Genomic DNA, 27,452 nt, shown 5'->3' on the forward strand with positions numbered 1-27,452 from the left:
CTGTAATGAGCACTGCATAAAGCTTATAATCAATGTTTATTACAGATGTCAAAAGGAACCCAGAGGCAAAGAGGAAATACGTGCTCTTGCCAGCCCTGATCAAAAATATAAAACTTCTAGCCCAAAAACGACAAGAAAGATGCAGTATTTCTTTTGCTTCTAACTACTTCCTTCCGTGGCAATATATTCTAGAGTATTTATCAAGTTCTTGCATTAATAGGTTTAGACAACATTTAAAAATTTAGCATCACATACAGCAACTACTGTAAATACTTCTTTGTATTAATACCTACTTTGTCTTTTAGGAACACTAGAACAATTGATTTTTGTCAATATGGTCAAAGCTAAGATTTTGTTTAGGTGGATAATCAAATCAGGCAAATAGCCAGCTATGTCTGATTCCTTCTCTGCATAGTAAGTCATTTCAACATCAGTAATGAGTGGGGTAAGGGAAAGGGTTAGTATATGAACAATGCCTAATCTGAAATGCAGTTGAAATACCAGAAAACATTGTCCACAGTCTCTGAAATTAAAGTAAGGCAAACAACAGTAGAAGTCTACCTATTCCGCCAAATTAAAAAGGTAACAATCCTTGCTTCTTTTAGAAAGACAAAAGAAGATTGGAGGTTTATTTGATTTCATGCACGTGTGTATCAGTGAGAAGGACAGAACAATGTTTCTGGGCCATTTTTATATAATAATTCAATATCAACAAAACATCTATACTGTAAATAAAAAGAGGCCTTACCTTCTGGTAACCTGGAAGCAGCATGAATAGAATTGGGGTCTCTGTCTTCTTCAGGTTGGTAATGATAAAGCGTCTGTGACTGCTTTTGGGATGCCTGACTACGGTCTTCTTTCAGAGCAATGGGAGGGGATGTTGTGGGACTAAATTTGACCTTGGGGAAAGTATTTCCTCCATGCTTTTCATGGGAAGGTCTGTGACCATGTGACACTGTTACATTTATCTCTTTCAGACCTGGAGACATACTGCTCCCCTGCTCTTTATAATCTTTTCTCATGTGTTTTCTTGGTTTAGGGCGAGCATATCCTTCTTGTTCATGTCTCCCTCTCTCCCCTTGTTTCCCCTTTGATTTTCTCTCCAGTTCTACCACTTGTGTGGGCATCTCCGTCATAACTGTTGTTTGCTCCTCAGGAGCACTGCTAGTCACAGTTATTTTTTCACTCAGAACCTGCACTGTGGGTGCCATTGTGGTGCTTAGGTCTCGGTTTTCCTCTTCTTGTTCCATTGCACTGTTAAGCTCAGGGTGGGAAGTAGGAGTGTGCACACTGACTGCTACAGCAGCTTCTTTAGTGTGTGTAACAGGTTGAGTCAAGGATGGGGAAGTAACGCTTATTCCACGGTACTCATAATCCTCACTTTGTTCTTGGCCAATGCTGTCTTCTTCTGTATGGGCTGCAGAGGTCCTGTGTTTTTTAGGAGGTTCCACCTGAGAGGAGTCTCCTTCGGGTGCCTCTTGGTCATAGCTGTACGGATCGTCGTAGTGCCTCTCTGGTTCATTCTCTTCAGTATCCATTGGGCTCTGAGGATTTAATGTGGATGCCCCACAGTCTGGGAGCTGGTAGCACATCAGTTCACCTCCAGAATTTGGGCAATGGCAAACCTTGCACGGAGGAATATGGAACGTGTGGCCTGCTACATACTTCTGACCTTCATGGAGGCAGCCTATTCTTCCACACTGAGGGCAGCCATCAGCTGGTAGCACAGCATCAATACAGTTTGGGGGCAACTCAGGGCAAAGCATAAACTGGCAGCTGATCTTGCCTCCTCCCTTGGGACACGAGCATTCTGTGCTTCCAAAGTCCACAAAATAAGATTGCCCTTCGGGTACTTTGCCATTCATAAATCCCACATTGACACAGTCATAGTACTGGTAGCCTTCACAAGTACAACCATGTTGCAAACAAGAGGCACAGCATTCACCAGGCTCAAGCACCTCTTCAATACAGTTCTCCAGTTGCTGGCACTCCACTCCTGTACAATCCTTCTGGGCGTGTGAGATGCCAGTCCAGACGAGCACCAAAAGGACAGTGCACAAACAGCTCAAATGAGGGACTTTGTGCCTATCCATAGTCTTCCTAAACAAATATGGCACCAATCCAGTTTTGCTCATCCTATTTTTTCTGGAAGAACTGTATCCCAGTCTGCAATATTTTCCTGAATTCTCCTTTTCTCCTAGATCCTAGGTTTATGAAAGAAAACTCTGTTAAATGCTATACTCAGCACATATCCTGTTAAACATTAGAAATCCTTAAAAGTTGGGATACAATCCAACATCTGGAAACCCAAGTATAAAATTAATCATAATGTCTTCCAAGCATTGCAGGCACTAGGCTTCAAGTTGCATGTTTTTCTTTCTCTCTCTCTCTTTTATTTAAGAAAAATCCAAGATTGCTTTTTTTTTTTTGTATCTATTCATAAAAAACAGAGTAACATTAAAAATTAGCCCTTTATACTTCAGTGGGCTTTAAGTCAAGTAATTTCTTCTGGCTAAACAAAGACAAGATACTTTTGGCAGATAATAAGCAAATACACAGCTCTTCCTTTGCAGATGTCAGTTTCAGATATTGACTCGTTATGTTTTAATTACAAAGGATCAAATCCTGGAGATGTAACTCAGGCAAAACTTTGCCTGATTAGGGACTTCTGGATTTGTCCCTGTATATGTAAACACTTAATGTGAGGAGGGTTTTTCCATTAACTAAATACAATGACATTTTGCTGACAACGATATTTTTGACTCTGTAATGCTTGTAAACTCAAGACATAAAACTTGCATTACATGTCACTGCAGTTATGCGTAAACATCACATTATCAATTGTGCATATAGGAAGCCCTGTTCTACTACCACATTGGGGCCAGATCCTCAGCTGGTATAAATTGGTATAGCTCCACTGAAAGCCTAAGACTCAACCGCAAATCCTCAGCTGGTGTAAATACCCATCCACCACTGAATTCAGTGAAGCTATGGCAATTTACACAAGCTGAGGATCTGCTACAATGTGTAGCAATGTAATTTATTTGTGACAGTGCCCACCTGGCTTTGGCTCAGCTCCTCAATGGTTTGAAATCAATGGGAGTTAGTTACTGAAATACTTTTGAGGATCTGGACTCTTGTGACTTTAAAACCAAACATTCTAGAGTAATCGCATGTGAAGCATTTGAATCTAAGACATTAATACCTATTAATGATTAGTAAAATAAACATTTGTGCATTGGAAATTTTTAATAATTTTGACACTGTGTACTGTGGAATGATTAATATCGAAGTCAAAGCAAATCAACTGCTGTCAAGTCACAAAACACACAAATTATTTATGGTTAACATGGAAATGTACATGCAGAATAAATCTGACTTTAGTTTAATAAAATAAAAAAACATTTTGAACCACTAATTCTAAAAGTTGTCTGATAGGGGAAAAGTTTTCACTGACAGCATCACCAGGAACAATAAACTAAGCAGAAAACAGGAATTTTGCCAAAAAACCCATTCCAAAGATTACTTCTTCCCCTTATACTGGGTTTCCAACAAGTCAGCTCAGAGGTACTACTGGAAATTGGCCAAAATGTGGGAAAAGACGGCCTGTCCTGATAAGATATGAACCTTTTATTATATTTAGAGTTTTCTGTCATTCTGTTACAATTTGAATTGCTAGACAACATTACTCATTAATATGATAATTCTGAGTCAAATTAGTGAAAACTCCAGTACTATGATATGAATTCAGTAATGGTACTAAGGATGTTACTATGATTCAATGAAAAATAAAAATACAAAGGAAGTTTACCATTGTGTCATAAGAGATCCATTTACTGAGAACCACATTCAACTTTGGACACATAGGAATAAGGGGTAGAGTATTCACTATGCAGTTCCTGAATGAATTCAATATGGGTTCATAAGATTTAACCATTTCATTGTTTATATACAAAGCCTGCTCTGCTCTTTCAGCAGCTTTCAGGTAATATGAATTTGTAATTGATTATCTGGATTAGACTGGAGTAATACTTGGAAGGAGAATTAAAGATAAGCCACTACTGAGAGGCTTTAAGGACAGGACTTTATCAGATTCTTACAGTGGAATATCCAGGTTATAACACCTCAGCACATTTAAATCATCAGGCCAAATTTTTTGCTTGTGGCCAGTACACTCACTCCACTATGGTCCATTTTCCCCTCCCTAACATAAGGTTAACTTTACAGATGGTCTCAAGCACACTGCTGAACTTTGGAGCAGCTGGGAGTCAAGTCATAACTTCTCAACTTAAACCAGTCTACTGAAACCAGGGTGACTATGTTCAAATGTTTCTTGGTCCAGAGAAGGCAAATCATGCAATGCCAGGTTGGAAGGGACCTCAGGAGGTCATCTAGTCCAACCCCCTGTTCAAAGTGGGACCAATCCCCAATTTTTGCCCCAGATCCCTAAATGGCCCCCTCAAGGATTGAACTCACAACCCTGGGTTTAGTAGGCCAATGCTCAAACCACTGAGCTATCCTTCTCCCCATAGTACCCATATTGATACCAACGTGAGCATGAGATGTCCTACCATGCTACAGTAAGGCCAGTTAGTCGGGAGGTTAATAAGGGAATAGAGAGCCTCTCACCTCTAGGTTATCAGTTTGAAAATCAGTGCAGCTGTGTGGTGACCGAGAGTTGTTACCATCTACGCTGACCTACGTGAAATTGGAATTTCCACTTCCCACTGGAACGGTTTCCCCTTCCAGTTCCCTTCGGGGGGAGTGTCCTACATTCCTTATTTCCTCCAAACTCAATAAAAACAATAAGCACTAACGAGCACTTCTGTTGATAATCTCAGTAAAGCAATCAAGCACTAAATCCTAAAGCTGGTCTCTCCAAGTCAGGGTTGAAGCAGATTGGTGAGAGCAGTGTCAAGAGAGACACCCTGCAATCATCTGTCCTTCAGAGTATCTAAAACAGTTTATTCACTAAGGCTGTCAGTCTGACCCTTCACAGCACTAAAATTCACCCCAGCTTCCACAATAAAGGACCCCTCATTAAAAGATGTATTGTGCTTACATATTTTCAGTCTTATATTAAAATGACTAATGATACTTGTGTAGCAACCACATATTTATAGTTGTTGCACCAACATATTAAACATGACAAATGGAGCGGGATAGTTCAGTGAATATCACACAGTGATACTTGTCAGTGCAGTATAACGTTCGTCATATGCTGTCCATTGTTTCTTGCCTCTCAAATGTAGCATATGAGCAGGCTCACTTCTCAGGCAAAACTTGACGTTTCAACGAAAGGCCACAAAGTTTGTTTTTTGAAGTGAACACCACAAAATTAGCTGTAGTTTATATCTAGCATGCCTAATAAATCCTTTAGTGGTGCATTAACTATTAGTGGATCTAGAAACTGCAGCTTCTCTATCTCTTCCTGCATGGTCATCTTTACTTACCTGGCTCCTTTCTATAGCTTTCAAAATCACTCCAGTTTCCCTGAAAAGAAAACCTCTTAACTCCACTTGTCTCCATCTCCAACCTCCCTTTACTGTCTACTTTCCCCTTAATCTCCTTTGATCCTACCTGGTCCTATTTTAGCCTAAGATGATCTTCTGTCTCTTTTGCTATCTGCTGTGACACAGCTGTTCTCTCTTTGCCTTGGTCTTTCCTGGCTTTAGTGCTTTCTTGGTTCTCTTCCTCACTCTCCAGCCACTTCAGAAGATAGTTCAGTTTCCCTTCCCATTAACGATTCCTCTTCCCCCTCTGTGGGTCCCTCAGAGTTCTGTCCCTAGTTCTCTTCTCCATTTACACCTTATCTCGAGTCCAACCTCTTATCTCTTATCCAATCACAGCATTTTGTCCATGATCACTCTGACTCCTCCCCCTCTAGTCACTTTCACATCTCTAACTGATTTCTCATCAAACACACTCATATCAAGCTGGTTAAAGCCAAATTTATCTACCCCTTTGAAATCCTTTGTTAGTAACCACATTATCTTCTCAGTCACCCATGCCCAATCTCTCTTTGATGCCTGTGTCTTTCTGGAGAAAATGCTTTCAAATGAAATATCTCATTTCACTCTTTTAAACTGCTAAATCTTCTTTATATTTTCCCTTTGTTGACTACCAGTTTCCCCCCACCCCAATTAAGCTTCCTTCTGCACCGGGTTGGGGGGATGGTGAAACCCAAGCATTGAATGAAACACAGAGTCATGTCTATTTTGTTCAGCTGGGGAAAATGTGTCTTACACTTGTTCCAAAGAATGGGTGCATATCCTGTATAGTCCTAAGGAGTTTGTGTATAACTGCTTTGGGAACTCAGCCCTTTCTGGAGACAAACTGTGTTGTGGAGACACCAACTAGTTTAAATACAACTCATGTTATTATAGATAAGGTGACCAGATGTCCCGATTTTATAGGGACAGTCCCGATATGCAGGGTTGTCTTATATAGGTGCCTCTTCTCCCCCGCACCCCGCCCCGATTTTTCACACTTACTATCTGGTCACTCTAATTGTAGAAGAAGGGTGTCATGACTGACTGGAGAAGTTGCATCATCTCAGTGGGTGTGAGGCTTTTGGAATTTTTACAACTACTTTATGATTTCAATAATTTATTCTCCACAACTGTGATTGTATTTACATTCACTTAAATGCCCCTTTTTGCAGCCAGTGCACTAGAGAGGGGCCTTAGTGTAAGTGAGAGAGAATCAGGCCCATTTATATCTTTCACTGCGTCTTATTAACTTCATTGACATTTGCTGCTCAGAGTTTGGATGGGATGTCACAACAAATAGAACCCCACACATATGAACGAAAATCCCTCCAACAACTGTACCTGAGCTTCACACAACTCTGCAGCAAAACCACCCAAATCTCACCCACAGGCTTGTACACCACTTCATTACCCAGAAAGTTTGGGTGTTGTTTGTTTGTTTAAATACATCTTTTGTGAAATTTATTAAATTTACAGATCCAAATTCTGCACTGATTTTTATTCCATGTAGTCCCATTGGCTTCAATGGGATTGCACTGGGCAAAAGGCAGAACAGAACCTCTGTTGCCATGCTAATGTGCACAGTGTACCACATAAAGAAGGTCCCAGTTAATACGGGCACCAAAGGCCTGATTCTCCTCTTACATTGGTGAGAATCTGGAGTAACTCCACTATGAGACAGAATGAAACCTCAAGGTGTTGAGTTGCCCATCAAAAGCAGCCTAGCCTCATAATAATGCCCACAATAAGCCAACATTCCAAAGGTGGCCACTTTTGCAAAAAGAATGAGCTCATGCGAGCAGCAGGGATATAATCTCTCTCGGAGACTAATCCCCCACCATCCCAACTAAAACAAAGGACTATTCATGAGGTCTCTGATTTTAAAATGACATTCAAGTATATTACCAATTTAAGCACTAAAAGAATAACTTAGATTCATTTCCATTATTTTAAAATCAACCTTAAGGAAAATATTTTTTTTGGCAGGAGAATGTTATTCATGTTGGTAACATTTTTTTCTCCCCAAATTCATAACAAAGGAAGAAAGATGACATTCTATGGAACACTGGGATGGGGGTGGGTGGGAAGGAGGCAAGTGCACATGTGGGATATATGGGCATTAGACAACGGAGAGAAGGACAGAAGAGCCTTTTGAGTTAGCAAACGAGATGGACAGATTTCCAAGATAGGACATTCAAGGCTATTGTCAGTATGCAGTAGAAACTATAACTAGAGTTGGTCAAAACACAGAATTTCCATCATGTGGGGAGATCAGAGAGTTCAAAATGTTTCCTCCTGAATCACGACAAAAAGTCAAAATCTCAAACTTTTTCATTCCATTAAATATTCTAAACATATTTCATTTCAACAAGGCAAAAGTGTTTCATTCTGACAATAATATAAACAAGTTGAAAATGTCTTGTCAAAAATTTGTAGATCAGCTCCAGTTGTCACCCTGAGCCCGTCAGTTTATTTCAGGTGCCCACAAATGACAGGAGGCCCATTCCTTACAAGGCTTCCTTATACGAGTAAATTTTACTTATGCTTGTAGTCCCATGGACTGCAATATGGCGACACACAAAAGGATTACTCGGGTGTAGATGGTGTTGCAGGATCAAGGGCTTGCTTTTAAATGTTTTTATTGGAAAGAAGTGTAGCCAGCATATAGATACAGTATAAAAAAATTGTATGATATACATGCACTAAAGGTGAAATTCACCTGGGCCAGCACAAAGCTTATGCATCCCTTAATTCCCACTTGAGCCCTACTTTCAGGGTTTAAGAGGTGTTTAATTGGCAGACAGCCCTTTTCATCCTAAAGGAACGTACAAAATTATCTATTATCTATAGCAGGTTTAGAAATAATTGTCCTTCCCTCATGTGCTCTGTTGACTGGGCAGCATATAAAAAAACTTGTACTGCCATGGCCCATGGTCTGTGAATAAACAGAGCATCCAACCAGGATATTACATTTTTTGAAGAGCATTCAAAAAGGTGCAGTAATCTGGAAAGCACACACTATACAAGAAGTTTAAATGTGTTTTTATATGCTATATACTTTTATACCTCTTACTTCAACTGCTGGCAGTCAAATTGGTAGCTGTCAGAATCACAAACGGCAGGAGAAAATGAGGAAGGAAAGATCAGTCTAAGAACACTACCCCTTAAATGCAAGAGAGGATGAAAAAATAATTTGGGGGGGGGGAATCTTTTCTATTCTTTTTTTTTTTTTTTTTTTTGCTGGGGGAGAACAACCCTGAACCCAGTTGCTCCTGAGTAGATGGTGCCAGCTAATAGATTAGTTCTTCCTTTCACACCCTCACCCGCCAGAAACTTGTGATCTCACCAAAAGCTGCAAGAGAGAATTCATGGCTTACTCCACCCCATCTCACACTAGGTGTAACTGAAGGGCTACTCAGAACATGAAAGAACGACAGCAGAAATGTTTGTTGCAGTTCTCTTATATAATACAGTCTACAAAAACACTAGCCCTTTCCTTCTGGAACTACTGAAACTTGAGATGGACCTGATGAACCCCAACAAAAACCTGAATCCAATTGTTGTAGCTTTGTCCTGTCTCTTATTAAAAATAACACGTCTTGTACTTAACAATTAAACTCATGAATTGGTGACAGTGTATCACAAAAGTCTTGTGATATTTGGCATTATTCTCAAAGCCCCATCTCCTGGGAACCTGTGATTAGGTGAGAAGCTCAGATTTCTTTTAAAAAAAGACAGATGTTTCTAGCCCTGGTGGTTGCAGAGAAAAGCTTGAAATTGTACTGCAGTTAACCCACACAGAAAGAACATTTGAGAGCCTTATGGAGCTTCGAATAAGGATATGTTTATACTGCAATTGGGAGGTATGACTGCGGCATGTGTAGATATACCCAAGCTAGCCTGAGTAACAATAGCAGTGAAGTTACAGCAGTATGCACCCAGGGTCCTGGGAAGACGGGGCCTGTGTTGCCATGACTTCACTGCTATTAGTACTTGAGTCAGGCAGATTGAGGCTAGCTTGGATATAACTACACATGCTGAAGTCTCACCTCCTGATTGAAGCGTAGACATAACTTAGGTCACTGGAGACATTAAAAGCGGGAGGAAAGCTAAGGCACAAGACATGCAAGGCAGAAATGATAGCAGATTCAAAGAAAGAGAACCAATCAGACAACACACCATCTACTGTAATTATTTACCCACTTTGTACCGATGTTATGGTGCTTAATTAATGTTTTTAAAGTCCTTTGATATGCTCAGAGGAATTTGTGGTAAGGTCAGCATTACTATCTGCCTGTCAACCAAATGTGGGCCAAATTATTTCAGAGGAAGGTGGGTCCCTCAAACCAAGTTTTTGGAAACCTGTAGCTAACTATTACAACTAATCAACCAATTGCTGAACTATACAGTTATGCTTCTCCGGGAAGTGCAGCTTTGGAAGCAGTGTTTGCAGTCACGTAGTAAAAAGCAGCCCAGCCCCAAATATACCATAGGAGAGGGTGGGGTGGGGGAGGCGGCAGGGTTGTGAGCCACAGTTTAAGTGTAATGTTTCATTCAGTACTCTCCCCTCTCTGCAGTTCAACCCAAATTAACGTAACTTGTATTTGCCTCACATATGGAGAAATTCACCTGTCACTACAGGGTTGTGGAAAATCCCCAGCACAGCAAATCCAAAAAGGGACTCAACGGGATGATGAGCAGCTGCAAAAAAAAAAAAAAAAAAAGAGACCTGCATATGAGTGTGTACATGTGTGATGGGGATGGGGGGACAAATGTTCACCCCACCCCCAGTGCAGCTGGACTCTGCCTCAACTCCCTGACACCCAGCACATCAGGGGGATTTGTGGGGCAGCGAAGGGGTTGTTGTTGGGCTAATGGGTGCTGCGGAACCACACTAATTCCAATGCCATGGGGACCTCTCCAACAAAACAACTGGGGGGAAAAGGAGGGGCTGGATTTTCTTCAGTCACATAAAGGCACATGAGCCTTGACTCAGGAAAACCTCCCTGTTCCGGATAGCACTAAAACACATGCCCTTCTGAAATGGGGCTATTGTGCTTTACAAAACCAATGAAACACAAGGTGCCTAACAAGATGATCAAGATTCAAATTCCCACAAATGCATCCCAAATACAACCCACCGTATACGTCATATCAGTGGTCCCCAAACTGTGGGGTGTGGAGAAACATTTGGGGGAAGGGAGGAAGCACCACGCAGTCCTGGTCTGCCATCAGCTCTGCTCCAGCCACAGTTCCCTGCCATGGCTCCACTTCCAGTCCTGGTCCCAGGCCTGGCTCCCAGCCATGGCTCCACTTCTGGCCCTGCCACCAGGTGAAGCCCCAGCCTCGGCCCCAGCTCCAGCCGTGCCCCAGCCTCAGGCCCCAAACACAGCCGGGCTGTGGCTCTGCTCCCAACCCCTCTCCGGGCCACAGACCCACCCCCAGCTGTAGTGCCGTCCTCAGCCAATGGCTCCCAGCCCAGCCCCCGCCCCACTCCCAGCCCAGCCCCCAACCACAGCTGAGGGAGACAGGGGTAAGAAGGGGTGCAAGGTAAAAAGTTTGGGGACCACTGTATTATATCCTGGAACATAACTGCATAACTGGCCAGGTACTTAGTCAGCTCTGTTATGTAGGAAATCTGCTTCATTATTCATCTTTGAAATTAAAATAAATTGGTTTAATTTATAAGAAAGAAATTATCCACTCCAGAAAGTTAAAGACCACCCTATTTGCACCTAAAAACCCCTCTAATTCCACAACAGTCAAAAATCTGGAAGAAATAAAAACCAGTGTGACAAGATGCAGCCAACAAAAACTTCTCTGTGCTCACAACGTCCCAGTACAGTTTCCACAAGCAAACATAACTACTGTGCTTTCACAGTGCACATGAAATGCAAGAGAAGCTCCTGACCACACAGACTCCGACTGCACAACACATGTGCAGAATATTCTACTATATGTAGGCACTGCAAATTTGGCAACACTTATTATACAGATGCTATAACAAGCATGCAAAATTAGTTCAACACCATGCACGTAGGGGTGTATGCAACCAAGATGATACTCACATAGCACTGTGATGAGTGTAGTATAAAAATGCATATAGATTAAGTAAAACAGGTTAGAACGCTCAGGAAACTATGAGCCACATTTTCCAGAGTTTTGCCTAAGTAAGAATGGCAGAAGAATTGGACAATATAGGAAAAAATTTTGGTAGGCAAAATTAAATTATTCAATTTGGCCAGGACACAGCTGCTTGTACCCCTGTTCATGTAGGAAGTGGTTTGGGATTTTGCACTTCTAAAGTCCTTTGTGGTGCTCATCCTTTGCTCCCCTCTCAATCTCCAAACTTCCTCTGATACATTCAAGTCTTTGTCTCCTTCCCTCTCTCTTCCTTCAGCTGGCATACAAAGAGTTTCTATTCACTCTCTCCATCAGAAATTTGAGAGAAAAAGCAGCAGTGATCTCATGGACTGTGGCATGCAAGTTTTCAGAATTTCCCCCGTAGCAATTAAATTACTACAGTGCTAATTAAAACTTACTCTTTGAAAAATACTTAGATGAAAGCATTTAAAATGGCAACAGTACAGTACTCCTAAGGCGCTTTGAACCTAACCACCCTAAGCATGGGGGGAGCTATGATGCAGGAGACCACCTCCATTCACTAGGGAACATGTTTTAAAACTGAATATAAGCATCAGATGGAAACCTGTCTAGTTACTTTCTAGCTATATTGGGCAGTCCTGCTGGAACAGTTTTTACTTTATTGAGGGAAAATAAGCTAAGTGAATGGGGAAAATACAGTAAGTGACTGTTCAGCGGAGTTCTGGGGTCCCCTGCCTCATGGATTATATAGGAAGTGTTTCAACATCATTAACAACTGGGTAAAAACGGAAGCAGAACAGCTATGTATTCTATCCCAGATTTATGCCCCGCTCCCCAAGCAAAAATGCTTCAAAGTCAGTTACAGTAGTGGGTCTCTCTCTTGGCTCATCTCATCTTCAAGTTAGAATCCAGAGTCTTGTATATTCTATTAGCATTAGGTCCCCAAAGTAACCAGCACAATTTGGTTTCATTCTGACAATGGACTCCTAAAGAGTGAGGAGTCATTTGTGTCAAAATAAATCTTGCCGCTATAGTCTAATGTTTATTGAGGTAAATAAATCAGTCAAACTTGTCTAGACATTGTCATTTTCATGATGAATGTTGAATTTCCATTGCAATACATTGTAACATGTTAACTGCATGGTAAGTTTTATTTTATCTACATCAATCTCTTTCTTGTTTGGGTTTTCTCCATGACTTTCCATACTTCGAGAGAGACAGATTCCAGTAAACAGAGCTAGGTACACAGAACTCTGTGAATGTACCTCTATGTCCATCTGCAACATGTGTGCCTGCAGACTGCAATCTTGGGTTCTCCTGGGAATACACTGCCAATCACAAAAGTTTTTCTCCTATATTATATGGTGGTTTTGTAATGTAGCAAACACCCACTAGAATCTAAGATAAAACTCTGTTTCTCAACAGGATTCTAACCTAGTTCTCCAGAGAATAAATGCTGCTTTCAAGAATCAACTGTAGCAGCAAACTGATATATTTTCTCTGCTACATGTAGGAGAGTGCAGCTGAAGAAAGACAACTTTCTACTCTCTCAGCTGCCAGAACGTGCTTGGCTAAGAGTTAAGAATGCCATGCCCAGGAGCAAACTTCTGTATGCGTAAAGCCAAAACATGGGCATGGCAATATGTCATACTTACAAATATCAGACCGGATCATGAGCTTCTTAGTTCCATAAGTAGAGGGGAGTCTACGCCTGCGGATTGGCTGGGAGAACAATGAAAGAGGGGAAAGCCAGCTTCACAGCCTAATCTCCCTTCCACTGTGGGGTTGGGAGTAGGTGGCCCGGCAGGTCTTTGCTGGCTTCTGAGACAAGACAGTGTAAGTTACTGCAACAGAGTTCACAGTAATTTGTGCTGCTTTCCTTTCCATAGTGTGGAACCCTTCCCCCTTTAGAGGTTGGTTATGACAGGTAGGGAGCTGCAATCAAGCAAGACCCTAGTATGAAGTCTTTTGTGAGAGCCATGCTCTCAAGGGGCTGCATGGATTCTGTCCCTGCTGGGAGAATTCAAGGGAATCTCTGCAAGGAGTAATACCCAAGAAAGGATGACTGGGTCCTCATTCAAGAAAACTTCCACTGAAGTCAATGAAAGTTTGCCTGAGTATCTACTGCAATTCTTGTTCCATCATTTGCTTATTATTGCCCCAAAGTCATATTCTCCAATCACCTGCATGGCACAGACATAGCATCAGTATATAGTGAGCCACCACCATCGCCTCTACAAGAAGAGAGGCCTCACACCCAGTGTGCGAGGGTGTTAGGTATAAAGCTTGGGGCCAGATTCTGATATCCTTACACATGCTGAGTGGCACCTTACTCTACAAGTGCTCTCATTGACTTCCATGGGACCATTCATTGAGTGAGTTACCATTCAGCATGGTATCAGAATCCGGACCAGAGTCAAAGTCAGCTTGATCTGATCAGGAGATTTGCTACAGTGAGACAAAAGTACATGACATGAGTACTGCATGGTGATGTGATATGGGGCAGAAGCAAGGTGGAAGAAGAGAATCAGCAACCGTGAGCCTGGCATCAGAGGATGTCCTAGGAACAATCTGAACAACATGGGATAAATACTATCGCACATTAATTCTTCTTATAGCACTGGTAACTTCTAGTGCACGTGACAGGAACACAACAGAAACTGTAAAAAGCACAGGGTAGCATGTGAACTGATCATGCCACATCAGTGAAGGTAGCCATGAAGATAGTCCTCTAAAAGACATGTTTTGAAGACCCATCGTGTTCATCAGGCCCTCAGAGAATGGACTGGACACAGGATTTCCATAGGTTTTTCTGCCTTATTTCATTTCCCTTGTCTCTTTCTTCCTCTGCTACTTGCTCCACTTGGAACCAAATGCTATATGTTCTGTCAAGAGTAGACTATGGTGCAATTGTTCATTACTTGCTCCAACAGAATTTGGCACATCTTTTCCCCTTCACATGGATGTACAAGGAAGGGAGCCAGGAGGCTGTAAATACCACCTCCTCTACCCAGTCTAATTAATAAAAAAAGAATTATGCACCATGGCTGTAGAAAAAACAACTAAATACGATGAACAAATTTAGACAATTGCTCTAGTGCAGCACACACACACACACGAAAGTGAATCTAATGCTGTACAAATTTGCAAGAGGATGACAACCACCACCACCACCGGTAATACAGATCAGGCCAAATCCTACAGTCCCTATCAGGCAAGGCTCCCATTGACTTAATAAATGTAGACAAATGAAGCATATTCCAAACTTGTGTACCAGCTAATAGCTCACCACTCTCTCACTCATTGTTATATCTTCCCACTAATCAACAGTCTGTTGTAATTCACCTTCCAATTCTTCTGGCTATTGCACATGGCAGCTGATTGTCTGTTTGGCTTTTTCCAGGGTCTTCCAGAGGTGCTTTACATTGGCTTGCTCTCTTACTTGTTGCTTTATTCTGTCTTTCCATTTGGTGTAAGGCATGTTTCCAAGCTTTCAGATGCAGATTTCAGAGATTGCTGCAGGGCTCTATTCGATTGCCTGAACAAGTTAGGTGCCAATATAAATGGTATTTTAAACTTTTAGCTCTGCACATTTAACAGGAGCAAATTTGCAATAGCATACAAAATTGTTCAGTTTTCCAAAGCCTTGCAAACTTCTCCATCCAGCCTTGCAAACTTCTTCACCTCATCTCCCTGGTTTGGGCTAGCACCCTCTTCTCAATCATTATGATTGCTGTCTTTCCTTTATTTACAGGGCATTTTTAAGCAGTTTTCATTTTCTGGATATTCTTGGCTCCACACAACATACTGGATGCACGCTCGTCATGGGGCAGGTTTTTCCACTGGTTTCAAAAAAAAGAGCCAGTCACTGCAATTTTCTTAGGATTCGGGTACTCTCTTGATCCTGGAAGTAATCTGGGTTGATTTTTGTGATCTAATTTCAATACAGGCTTTTCTTACAAGGGAAGGGGGAAGAGTAGCTGGCATTATGGAAGAAACAGCCTCATGGCCAGATTGCCTTCCAGTAGAAAAGCTCACAGAAGTGGTATCAGAGAAGAGGAGAAGAGGAGCATTCTGGGAGAATTTTCTGCATGGTCTTCCCCCTAGTGAGAGAAAGCAGGGGGGGGATGTAGATTTGCAGACTGAGCCTTCTCCAACCTCACTCATCTCTGTTTCTGTGTGTGGAAAGGGGACTCCCTTCAGCAAAGAATCAGAGGCCTATTGACCCCACTGATAGTGTAGACTCTGTAGGAGCTGCCTTCCCTTCGACTGGACTGTTCCTTATGATCGCACAGAGCAACCCTGGATGGGCTCTAAAGAAAGGTTATAGAGCTCCCTAGCTGTGTAATCTCTGGCTCTCCACATGGAAAGCTGAGCACAACACAGATGATGAAGTTGGATAGTCTCCTCCCTTGCTCCACCCTCTTGCATCTCCAGCTCTCTCCTCAAATCTCCATGGCCATCCACATCAGACCAGGAAGGGCAAGATGGGCTAGAGTCCTGACACCCACCCCTTCCTCATGGAAAGGGTAAGATGACCCAGCCTTGCCACCTAACATCCACAACCTCCTTAATCTAGGAGTCAGTTTGTCGTCTCTTCTCCCAAATATGTTTACTAGACTGGGCAGGGAGGGAAGGAAATTATTTCATTATTCCCAGGCACAACCCTCCCCCCATCCAAGAAAACAAACTACAAGTACACAAGGACTGAAGACAAAGCATTATCCACAGCAGATGAAACAGATCTATCAGGATGTATTATGTTAATTATAAGTTTTCCATGTCTTTCGTGAGTCTCCAATTGCACCCAAACAACCTGTTCCCCCTCTCAGACTGCTGACAATAATGCTTCCACAATGGGATTATTATAAACACTAATTAACATCTTTTAGCTAAGAGCAAAAATTATTATTTTAATGGAGGACAAAACTAGAACATTTGGTTAGAATGTTCTCAAAGAAATGTTAATTACCACTGACTTTAAACAAGTGGAAATCAAAGCCCACCATTTGTGGAGTGCTTTGAAAAGTTCTAATGCCAAAATAAAACATGCTGGAAAGAAATCTTCAGTTTTCTTCATGAATGAAAAGTGAAATCCCTGTAACTGAAGCCTGAATCTATCATCCCCTTACTCAGTCTCCAACTGCAGATGTAATCCACCAATCAAAACGGCTCCTACACAAGCTTTCCATAAAAGACAATAGAATTAATTTTGTTTGCTGGATACAGAAATGTGAGAAGATGCATGCCTTGCTATTTCGTCTAAATTTCTATCATTCACAAACAATATTACCAGATGTAGCTACTAGAAGTTACTCTCACAGTTCCTCCCCATCTTCTATCTGGTATTTATTTTTCAGTGAACTGCAGTGATTGTCAAAAGCTGTCAAAGAGAAGTTAAAGAGTTGCTACATGGCTCGCTGTGCTGGAAATTAATTTGTTCTTGGGCTAATGGATTGAGCATGGGGCCAAGAGACAAGTTCTCTCTCTGTTTCCTGCTGTGCTATAGATCAGTTGGGTAAAGATGGGCAAGTTATCTAGGCCCAAATCTTCAAAAGGCATTTAGGTGCCTAACTCCCATTTTAATCAATCAATGGCAGTTAGTTCCCTAAATGCCTTGGAGGATCTGGGCCCTAACCTCTCTGTGTCTCAATAACCCCATTTTAGAGCTGGAGGAACGAATCTTTAGTGGCAACAATTTTCAAGTTGTTTGATTTGAAATGCTTTAAGAGGTCCTGATTTTCAGAGAACACTGAGCACCTGTTCTCTGAAAACCAGGCCCCTTTAAAATGTCTCAAGTTAGTTACCCACAATTGTGGCATCCACAGTTACATGTCCATTTTGAAAATCTTGGCCATTGATCTTTGTGAAGTGCTTTGACATCTTTAGGTGAAAATATTTCATATGGGAAATACTTCATATGGGAAAATATTTCATGTTATTTATATCCTAATTATCTTTAGCTCAGACCCTAATATTTGGAGATAAACAGCCATTTCCCACCCCACCCCCTCAGAACTCAATATCCTGCTGTATGCCTTACGTCTAGGTTACTCTATGTATTGTAGATTTGTATTATCGACCATTCACCTTCTTAGTTGTATAAATCTAGCTGCTTGTTCCATTCCAATTGATCTCAGTCAAATCTACTGCACTGCCCAACTCACTGAGTTCCCCAATGAATCACCATTATTAATCATGGGCAGCCATTAATCACCCATGGCTCTCACCACATCCCTTCTCTGCATCATATAGTCTGTTCCTTCAACCTCTTGCACCATCTCTTGTTCCCTTGAACCTTCCCCTTCTGTTCCCACCACGTCTGTCTTTTCCTCTCCCCCTTCCCTTCTCAGTCTCCCACACTCACAAATCCATAACCCACATGCACACTACTCTCCCTGCTTCTCATCTCCAGTGACATCTGCCCCAGTTCCAGCTCTCCCTTTATCCCACCCTTTCCACCTCCCACACTCTTCCTTGTCACCACCTTTGTTCCACTGGACTCTCTGACGCATATCTATCCCCCCTGTCCCTCCTCCATTTCTTCTACTCTCTCTGGAATGTTTGCTCCATGTATGAAAAGACCACTACCATCTGTGACCCCTTCATCTTCTCACACGCACGGAAGCCTGGCTCCTGGACTCTTTCCACTGACCTCAGTGGGTTTTGGACAAGGCCCAAAATGTCTGAGATGTATCCTCAATTTGGATGATTAATTCCTCTGGACAAGGACAGTGTCTTTTCCTGTCTGTTATTCAGCATCAGCTACTAACACACAGTAATTACAAATATAGGGTTTGTTCTCGTCTTCAATATTTATGGACAAATTCTGCCCTTGGATGCATGCGGCTCCAAGTTTTATAATGAGTTTGCGGTTTCGTACCATGTTTACCCTACAAACCAGAATGGTGTTAGAAGATCTAGGCTCGTTTCCTTTTCAGGTTATACATTACATTTTTTTCATTACCACATGAAGCTGTTGTGGTCTTTTTCATAAATAATATGCGATTTATAATCATGCATGGAATTTTGCTTTGAAGTTTGTTTATTAATAAGTACAAGTGAACCACACTAACAAAGCTAAGAGTCTGATCTCATTAACAGCTATTACCAAGCATAGGTGAACTCATTGGACTTCAGTGGGACTGTTCAAATGCTTAAAGTTAGTCATGTTGTTAAGCACCTTGGTGAATTAGGGCCAGGGCAGCAAGCAAGCATATACAATGATAGAAATGTAGGGCTAGAAGGGACTCAAGAGATCATCTAGACCATCCCCCCATTCTGAGATAGGACCAAGCATACCTAGACCATCCCTGACAGGTGTTTGTCCAACCTGTTCTTAAAAACCTCCCGTGATGGGTACAGCACAACCTCCCTTGGAAGCCTGCTCCAGAGATTAAACTACCCTTATAGTTAGTCTTTTCTCAAGACTAAACATGCCCACATTATTTAACCTTTCCTCATAGCTCAGGTTTCTAAGTCTTATTACTTTTGTTGCTCTCCTCTGGATTCTCTAATTTGTCCACATCTTTCTTAAAAGTATCGTGCCCAAACTGAACACAGCTCTCCAGCAGAGGTCTCAACAGTGCTGAGTAGAGCAAGGACAATTAGGATCTGTGTCTTACATATGACACTCCTGTTTATATTTTTTGCAACTGCATAGAAATTGTTAGCTCATATTCAATTTGCAATCCACTATACCCCCAGATCTTCTTCAGCAGTACTACTGCCTAGCCAGCTCTTCCCCATTTTATAGTTAGGAAGGAAAAATCAAATGCACAAGTGTAGCACTTTGTACCTGTCTTTATTGAATTTCATCGTGACAAACTGGAGAACTGATCTGAAATCAACAAGATTATTTTGAATTCTAATCCTGTCTTCCAAAGTGCTTGCAACCCCTCCCAGCTTGGTGTCACCTGCAAGTGTTATAAGCATACTCTCTACTCCACCATCCAAGTTATTAATGAAAATATGCACTAGTACCAGACCTAGGACAGACACCAGTGGGAACCCTAAAGATATATCCCTCCAGTCTGACAGTGAGCCATTGATAACTACACTTAGAGTATGGCCTGTCAACCAGTTGTGCACCCACTGTAACATACCAGGGTACAATCCAGTCTAATGAGCAGTTGTGTCACCCCACCCTACAATTTTGGGTGCCTTACAATGCTTTGCTGAAGTAACTCCCAACTGGGCTGCTCACAAACAAACAGCCTTCCAGCATGTAAGCCAGCCACACCCTGAATGTCTGTGTGTGACTGCAGACTGCCAGCCACGCTTGGGGTCACCAAGTATAACCAAGGCTGGTGAGAGCCAGAGTGTAACCCAACACACCCCCACACTGAGATTTTCCTCCAGAAATGTATGTCCTGTATGGCCCAGCCCCCTCCTGAACAATACAAAATATTTTAAGTCTATTAGCCCTTAAAGGGAATAATCTCAAATAGTTATTCAGATACTTCAATTTAAACACACTGGATTAGATAAAATAGTAAAACAAGTTTTAACTACCAAGAGATAGATTTTAAGTGAGTACAAATAAGGAGGCATAAAACTCAGAAATGGTTACAAGAAAAATGAAGATAAAAAACATTTACTAATGCCTAATTTAACAACCTATATCAGATTCAAGCCAAGTTTTTCACCACCTGCTTTTAGCAGTCCTACTGACCAAACTCCCTCAGTCAGGGCCCCTCCTTCAAAGTCCCAAGGATTATTTCCTTTTTCTCTTCAAGGGCAGTGAATGCAGCAGGCTGGGAGAGGGAGGGGGTGCCTTGTGGGGTTTTTCCCTCCTTTTTATAGTTTCAGTCCCACTCCTGAAAACCATTTCCAGCTGGGCACTAGGTGTCAAAGAGTCTATGTGGAAGGATATTTTCTGCTGGATTTTTCACCTGTTTGAACTTCCTTTGTCTTCCCTTCCTGCTTGAAGACTCTGTTTACTGCTTAAATACAAATTAAGCAGAGCAGGCATACCTTTGTTTAGGACAGACCTAGCTTCTATTTGGGCAGGGCTGTGGAGTTTGGAACATGTGTTAATAACATCATACAGGGAACTCTTATAACTGTACATACAACGTTGCCATACATATTTTATCAGGATAATACTGACTAGCAAATTATGAGTTTTCAAATTATACCATACAAGACATGCCTTGTACAAAAATTATTACAATAGTGTCTAGGGTGTGAACACAGGGTTGTATTCTGTCACACCCACCTTACAGCAATTTCCTCTAGACCACATTTCGTTACTTTGCTTATGAGAATGTCATGGGGCAGTGCTAAAGTCTTACTAAAATCAAGATCTATCACGTGCTTATGTCCTTCCCTAGTCAGAACACCACACAGCACATGTTTAACTTTAAGCACATGCTTAAGTCCCGTTGACTTCAGTGGGCCTTAAACATGTGGATAAGGGCTGTCCTGAATGGGGATATTTTCCTGAATCAGAATCTTATGCCAAGTAGTAAGTGTCCTCAGATCTGACCCCAAGTTTGTAACAAACTTAAAATTCATAATCAAAAGGCAGTGTTAAGATAGCCATTTATTTTATCTTTTTTCTTAAATTGCTCACATAACACCAAGATCATCAAAAGTCAGAATTAGAGAACAGTAAAGGAAGGGTCTATTTACTTTTTGCCTTTCACAAGTAAACTTGATTCTCTCCCACCCTTTCCCCCCCACCTTATTTTTACTGTTGACTTTCACTTTCTGGTTCTTATACACTAGCATAATGCTATTCTGCCTGAGTTTCCCAGCACAGTATGAACAAGACAGTTACCTTTCCCATAACTGGTGTTCTTCGAGATGTGTTGCTCATGTCTATTCCACAATAGGTGTGCGTGCTCGCCGCATGCACCAGTGCCCGAAGTTTTTCCCCTAGCAGTACCCGTAGGGGGGGAGCGCCCCTGCGACCCCTGGAGTGGCACCTGCCTGGCACAGTATAAGGGATGCTGCGTGCTCCCCCCACCCTCAGTGCCTTCTTGCCAGACAACTCCGACAGAGGGGAAGGAGGGCAGGATGTGGAATGGACACGAGCAACACATCTTGAAGAACACCAGTTACGGAAAGGTAACTGTCTTTTCTTCTTCGAGTGATTACTCATGAGTATTCCACAACAGGTGATTCCAAGCTATATCTGTTGGAGGTGGGCAGGAGTTCACAAGTTCCCAGGACAGAGGACAGCCATGCCGAACCCGGCGTCATCTCTGGTTTAGGGGACGATCGCATAGTGCGAGGTGAATGTGTGAACCAAAGACCACGTAGCAGCCCTACAAATGTCCTGGATGGGGATGTGGGACACGAAGGCAGCCGACGAGGCCTACACCCGAGTCAAGTGTGCCCTCACAATGGGTGACGGGGGGACACCCGCCAGCTCATGGCAGAAGCGGATGCACAAAGTGATCCGATTGGAAAGCCTCTGAGTGGAAATCGGCTGGTCCCTCGCGTGTTCAGCCAAGGCGGCGAACAGTTGCGAGGACTTTCTGAACGGCTTGGTCCGCTTGAGGTAGAGAGCCAGAGCCCGCCGCACATTGAGCATGTGGAGACAGCACTCCTCACTGGACACGTGAGGCTTGGGGCAGAGGACCGGTAGAAAAATGTCCTGACCCATGTGGTAGGCGGAGACCACCTTCGGGAGGAACGCTGGGTGTGAGCGAAGCTGGACCTTGTCCTTATGAAAGGCGGCTTAGGTCCCACTGTGGGACCAGGGGTCTAGAATATGGAAAGACGGTCCAAACCTTTAAGGAACCGGCCAGTCATAGCATGGGAAAATACCATGTGTCTTTGCACCGGCGGATTGAAGGCTGATATGGCTGCCAGGTGCACCTTGACTGATAAGGGCGCCTGAACCCTCAGGTGGAGGAGGTAATCAAGGATAAGCTGGATCAGGGTGGCCACCAGGGAGACATCCTGGTCCACCACCCATCTAGAGAACCGGGACCACTTCGCCAAATAAGCGTGGCGAGTGGAGGGCCGTCTACTTTTGAGGAGGACGCGCTGAACCTGTTCTGAGCACGTCCTTTCCTCTCCGCCTAACCACTGAGCAGCCACGCTGTGAGGTGAAAGGCTGCTAGGTTGGGATGGAGGAGGCGGCCCTGGTCCTGAGAGAACAGGTCTGGGCGGAGAGGCAACAGCCGAGCTACTGCCAGGCCTGTGAGGGTCCCATACCAATGCTGCCTGGGCCACGCCGGAGCAATCAGGAAGACCCGGGCCTTGTCCGTCTTTATCTTCTCCAGGACCCTGCTGATTAGAGATAATGGGGAAAGGTGTAGAAAAGCCAGCCTGACCAGGACAGGAGAAAGGCATCGGAGATACCGCCCCTCCCCAGGTCCCCCCTGGAGCAGAACTGGGGGTATCACCGGTTTTGCTGAGTCGCGAATAGGTCCACCTGGGGAGTTCCCCACCTTCGGAAGAGCTGGTGGGCCACTTCCGAGTTAAGGGAACCACTCATGTTGCGAGGAAAAGTCCCTGCTCGGGTGATCTGCCCTCTCATTCCAGGTGGAAGGCCTTCAGGTGGATGTTGTGGGCGATACAGAAATTCCACAGCCTGAGGGCTTCGTGGCAAATGGTAGAGGATCGGGCCCCACCTTGCCTGTTGATATAGAACATTGAGGCTGTGTTGTCCATGAGGACCCTGACTACCTTGCCCTCCAGGTGCGAGCGGAAGGCCATGCACGCCAACTGCACCGCCCTGAGCTCCTTGACGTTTATATGTAGGGTCAAATCTTGAGCCAACCACAGGCCTTGGGTCTGAAAGTTCCCCACATGGGCCCCCCAACGCACGTCCAATGCATCGGACACCAGGTCCAATGACGGGGCCCTGTCCCTGAATGGGACCCCTTGGAGCATGTTGTTTGGGCGGACCACCACTGTAGGGAGGTGATCACAGAGTCCAGCATGGTGAGGACCTTGTCCATCCTGTCCAGGGCCTGGGAGAACTTCAGGGCCAACCACTGAGGGGCCTCATCCTGGATCTGGCATGATGGACCACATACGTGCACGCTGACATGTGACCCAAGAGTTGCAGGCAAACCTTGGCTGTTGTCACCAGGAACCATGTGACCGAGTCGATGAGACCTTTCAGGATCTTGAATCTGTCTGATAACACTGCATCCAGGAGCACCCAAATAAATTCTATGCATTGGACCCGGACTAACGTGGACTTGGTGTTGTTTACCAACAGGCTCAAGATGGTGCACATGGACAGGAGGAGCGCCACGAGATCCCTCACCTGCGACTGGGAGGTGCCCTTGAGAAGCCAATCATCCAGATAGGGAAATATCTGGACCCTGCACCATCTGAGGTAGGCCGCTATCACTTACATGCATTTTGTAAACACCCTGGGGGCAGTGGACAGACCAAACAGGAGTACCGTGAATTGGTAATGATTCTGTCCCACCACAAAACAGAGGAAGCGCCTGTGCCCCTCAAATATGTGGATGTTCTGTAGATCGAGGGCAGCGTACCAGTCCCCAGGATCCAGGGAGGGGATGATGGAGGCCAGGGAGACCATGCAGAACTTGAGTTTCACCATGTACTGGTTCAGACCTTGCAGGTCCAGGATGGGCCTGAGCCCCCCTTTGGCCTTCAGGCTAAGAAAATAACGGGAGTAATACCTTTTGCCCATGAACTCCTTGGGCACCGCCTCTATCGCTCCTAGTCCTGGGAGCCGCCCCACCTCCTGCTCGAGCAGAGCTTTGTGTGAGAGGTCCCCCAAGAAGGATGGGGGTAGGGGATGGTTAGGTGGGGAGGAAGTAAACTGGGTGGGGTAACCGCGGGAGATGGTGTTGAGGACCCATCGGTCCGAGGTTAGCCGCGACCATTCCAGGAGGAAAGCACACAACCGGTTGGAGAAGGGTAGCTTTATTGGGGGTGGATCCCTGGTGAGGATTGGCAGGGTGCCCCCAAGCATCCCGTCAAAAATGCCTTTTCCCTGCCTGATTGCCCTTGGAGGACCCAGACTGGAGGGCAGGCTGAGACTGCCTCTGAGGGCGTCTCTTATAGTCCAGCTGCTTCTTACGGGCGACCTCATACTTCGGGAGGGTGGCCTGAATGGGAGTCTGCTGCGGTTTGAACTTAGGTTTTGCCAGAGCAGGGACATAGAGGCCCAGAGTCTGGAGGGTCGTGCAGGAGTCTTTCATGCCATGCAGCCTTGAATCTGTTTCCTCCGCAAACAGAGCCTTCCCAAACGGGAGATCCTGCATGGAAGACTGCACCTCACTGGACAGCCCAGAGAGCAGGAGCCATGACGCCCATCTCATGGACACCATGGAGGCCATTGATCATGCGGCTGTGTCTGCAGCATCCGATGCTGCCTGCAGGGATGCCCTAGCGGCCGCTGCCCCTTCCTTCACTAGTGCCCTGAACTCCTTCCTATCATGCTCCTGGAGGGAGGCCTCAAACTTGGGCAGGGAGCCCCACAGATTGAATTCATACCGGCCCAGGAGAGCCTGATGGTTTGCCACTTGCAACTGGAAGATCGAAGACGAATAAATTTTTCTTCCGAAAGAGTCCAGTCTCCGAAAGTCTTTGTTCTTTGGGGTCAGGGCTGGCTGACCCTGCCATTTCCTGTGGTTGACCGACTCGACCACCAGGGAGTTGGGCACCAGGTGGGTATACAGCTACTCTTCAGTGGGTACAAAGTACTTGCGTTCGGCCTCATTGGCCCCCTTCTCTATAAAGGCGGGTGTTTGCCACAGGGCATTTCAAATGTTAGCCAGCCCTTCATGGAGAGGCAAGGCCACCCTGCCCAGTGCTGACGGGGACAACACATTAAACAGGGAGTCTGAGGGCTCCTCCATCTCCTCTGCTTGGAGATGGAGGCTTGGTGCCACTCTCTTTAAGAGCTCTTGGTGGGCCCTGAAGTCCTCCGGTGCAGAGAGGTCGGGGCCGCAAACACTTCCTCCGGGCAGGGCGAGGAGACCGGTGCAGTGCTCTGGGATTGTGGAATACGCATGAGCAATCACTCGAAGAAGAAAGGTGAGTGAAGGAACGGACCTAAAATAAACTAAATAAAAATAGTTGGGTTTTATGGAATTTTTTGGAAAAAGTGTAATAAAAACCTTCTCTTTTTATACTAGGCCAAATACAGATGCTGGTGCAGAGCCAGAATCTTAGATCTTGCCATGATAATTAGATACTTCAAAGCTTTACTCCTTCTGTAAATATATATAAAGACTGACTCCCACTAACCTCAAATGAAAAAGATCATTTCAATAAATATTTTACTTTATGGAGGAATATATGTAGCTAAATAATGAGAATGCTCCTTTCTCTTTGTCCACATCTTGTTTTTGTTGAACGAATAAGCCATATAGTAAATTAAGGCTGATTTTCATTAAAATTAACAATACTCCAAGCGTGCTATGGACTAGTGAAGGCAAATTGTTTGAATTTGATAGTCTCCATATAAAATGTTCAAACTTTTTGACAGTGTTTTTTCCCTTTGATCAGAGGTAGCTTTCCTTCTATTTTCCAGTAAAAGAAAATTATAAACATAAGAGGAATTAAGCAAGAGAAAATAAACCATTAATACAAGAAAACGAGAAAGAACTAATATACAGTGCATCCACACTAATTCCACATAGTGATGCTGAACCAGACTATAGAGGAAATAAAACGAATATGACAGAAATAAATTATGTGCTGGAGTCCCTGGAGAGAGAAATTGCCCTATCTATTAAAAAAGAAAAATGCAGTTGGATGGGAAACAGAGTCAGATCTCGATAGAAATAAACCTGAGTGATTATGGCTAAAATGCATCTTTCATTATGTCACAGAAATGCCACCTCAGGACATTATAGTTAAATTCTGTGTGTCCCCTGCCTTTTCAGCTTGCAATTTCCCTGGAATTTTCCCCACTGAAGAGGCAAGATTTGCCCTCCAGCCAGCTAAACTGGAAGATCTCCTAAAATCTGCCAGTAGGAAGGGACACCCCTGTGCACAACCCTTCTGCTACTGAGCCACACCCTCTGGTTCCCTCCCCTACCCCACAAGATTTTTCACACTTATGTAGTGCAGCCACAGGTTCAGATCCAGTGGGCACAATGTTCAAGGGGGGAGGAGGGGAGAAAGGAGGTTTACAAAATTTTAAATGAACATGAAACATACATTCTTTCCACAATCATATCTAAAAAACAACTAACTGAGACAAGAGTTTAGACATTGTGACCTTAAATAATCCAAGTACAGAGAGGATGATACACTGGACCAAATTGTGGACACAGACATGCTCAGGGAAGTTGTGGAATCTCCATCACTGGAGATTTTTAAGAGCGGGGTTAGACAAACACCTGTCAGGGATGGTCTAGATAACCTTTAGTCCTGCCATGAGTGCAGGGGACTGGACTAGATGACCTCTCCAGGTCCCTTCCAGTCCTGTGATTCTAGAACACACTCTGGCTCTGGAAACACAGCAGGTTTAAGGGAAAAATTGTGGTGACAAAGTTGTGCCATTGTACCTACCCGCCATTTGAGGAATAAACCCCAAACCAAGTGCCCTCAACCACCCAAGAAGTGTTGGCTGTCTACTAGATCAGCACTCAGTGAAGTGGATTGTTGAACCTGCAGCTGGGAGCATGCCTCCCAGCCCAGGTAGAAAGACTTACATGAGCTTGCTCACGCTAGTGTGCTAAAAATAGCAGTGTGGATGTCGCAGCACCAGCCTGCCCAGACCCCATGGGTCCACGCTTGGGTGGCTAGCCCATTCCATTACCTGTCCTGCAACCATCACACTGCTACTTTTTGTGCACTAGCGTAAGCAGAGATAGAGCATCTTGTACTACCCGGGCTGGGAAGCATGCTCCCAGCTGCAGTGTAGACATACCCATAGGTGCGTCTGAAAATCCAGGT

General features: G+C 43.9%; 1 protein-coding gene across 1 annotated transcript in view; it reads right to left on the reverse strand.

Moving 5' to 3' along the window:
- FBLN2 (fibulin 2) overlaps positions 1 to 27,452 on the reverse strand; it is a 190,688-nt gene that overhangs the window by 142,093 nt on the left and 21,143 nt on the right. Inside the window, exon 2 of the mRNA XM_077821960.1 lies at positions 749 to 2,204. Within this exon, the coding sequence (XP_077678086.1) occupies positions 749 to 2,204 (1,456 nt within the window). The remainder of the gene's footprint in view (positions 1 to 748; positions 2,205 to 27,452) is intronic.

Source organism: Eretmochelys imbricata, chromosome 7, assembly GCF_965152235.1.
Source record: "Eretmochelys imbricata isolate rEreImb1 chromosome 7, rEreImb1.hap1, whole genome shotgun sequence".
Taxonomy (NCBI): Eukaryota; Metazoa; Chordata; order Testudines; family Cheloniidae; genus Eretmochelys; species Eretmochelys imbricata.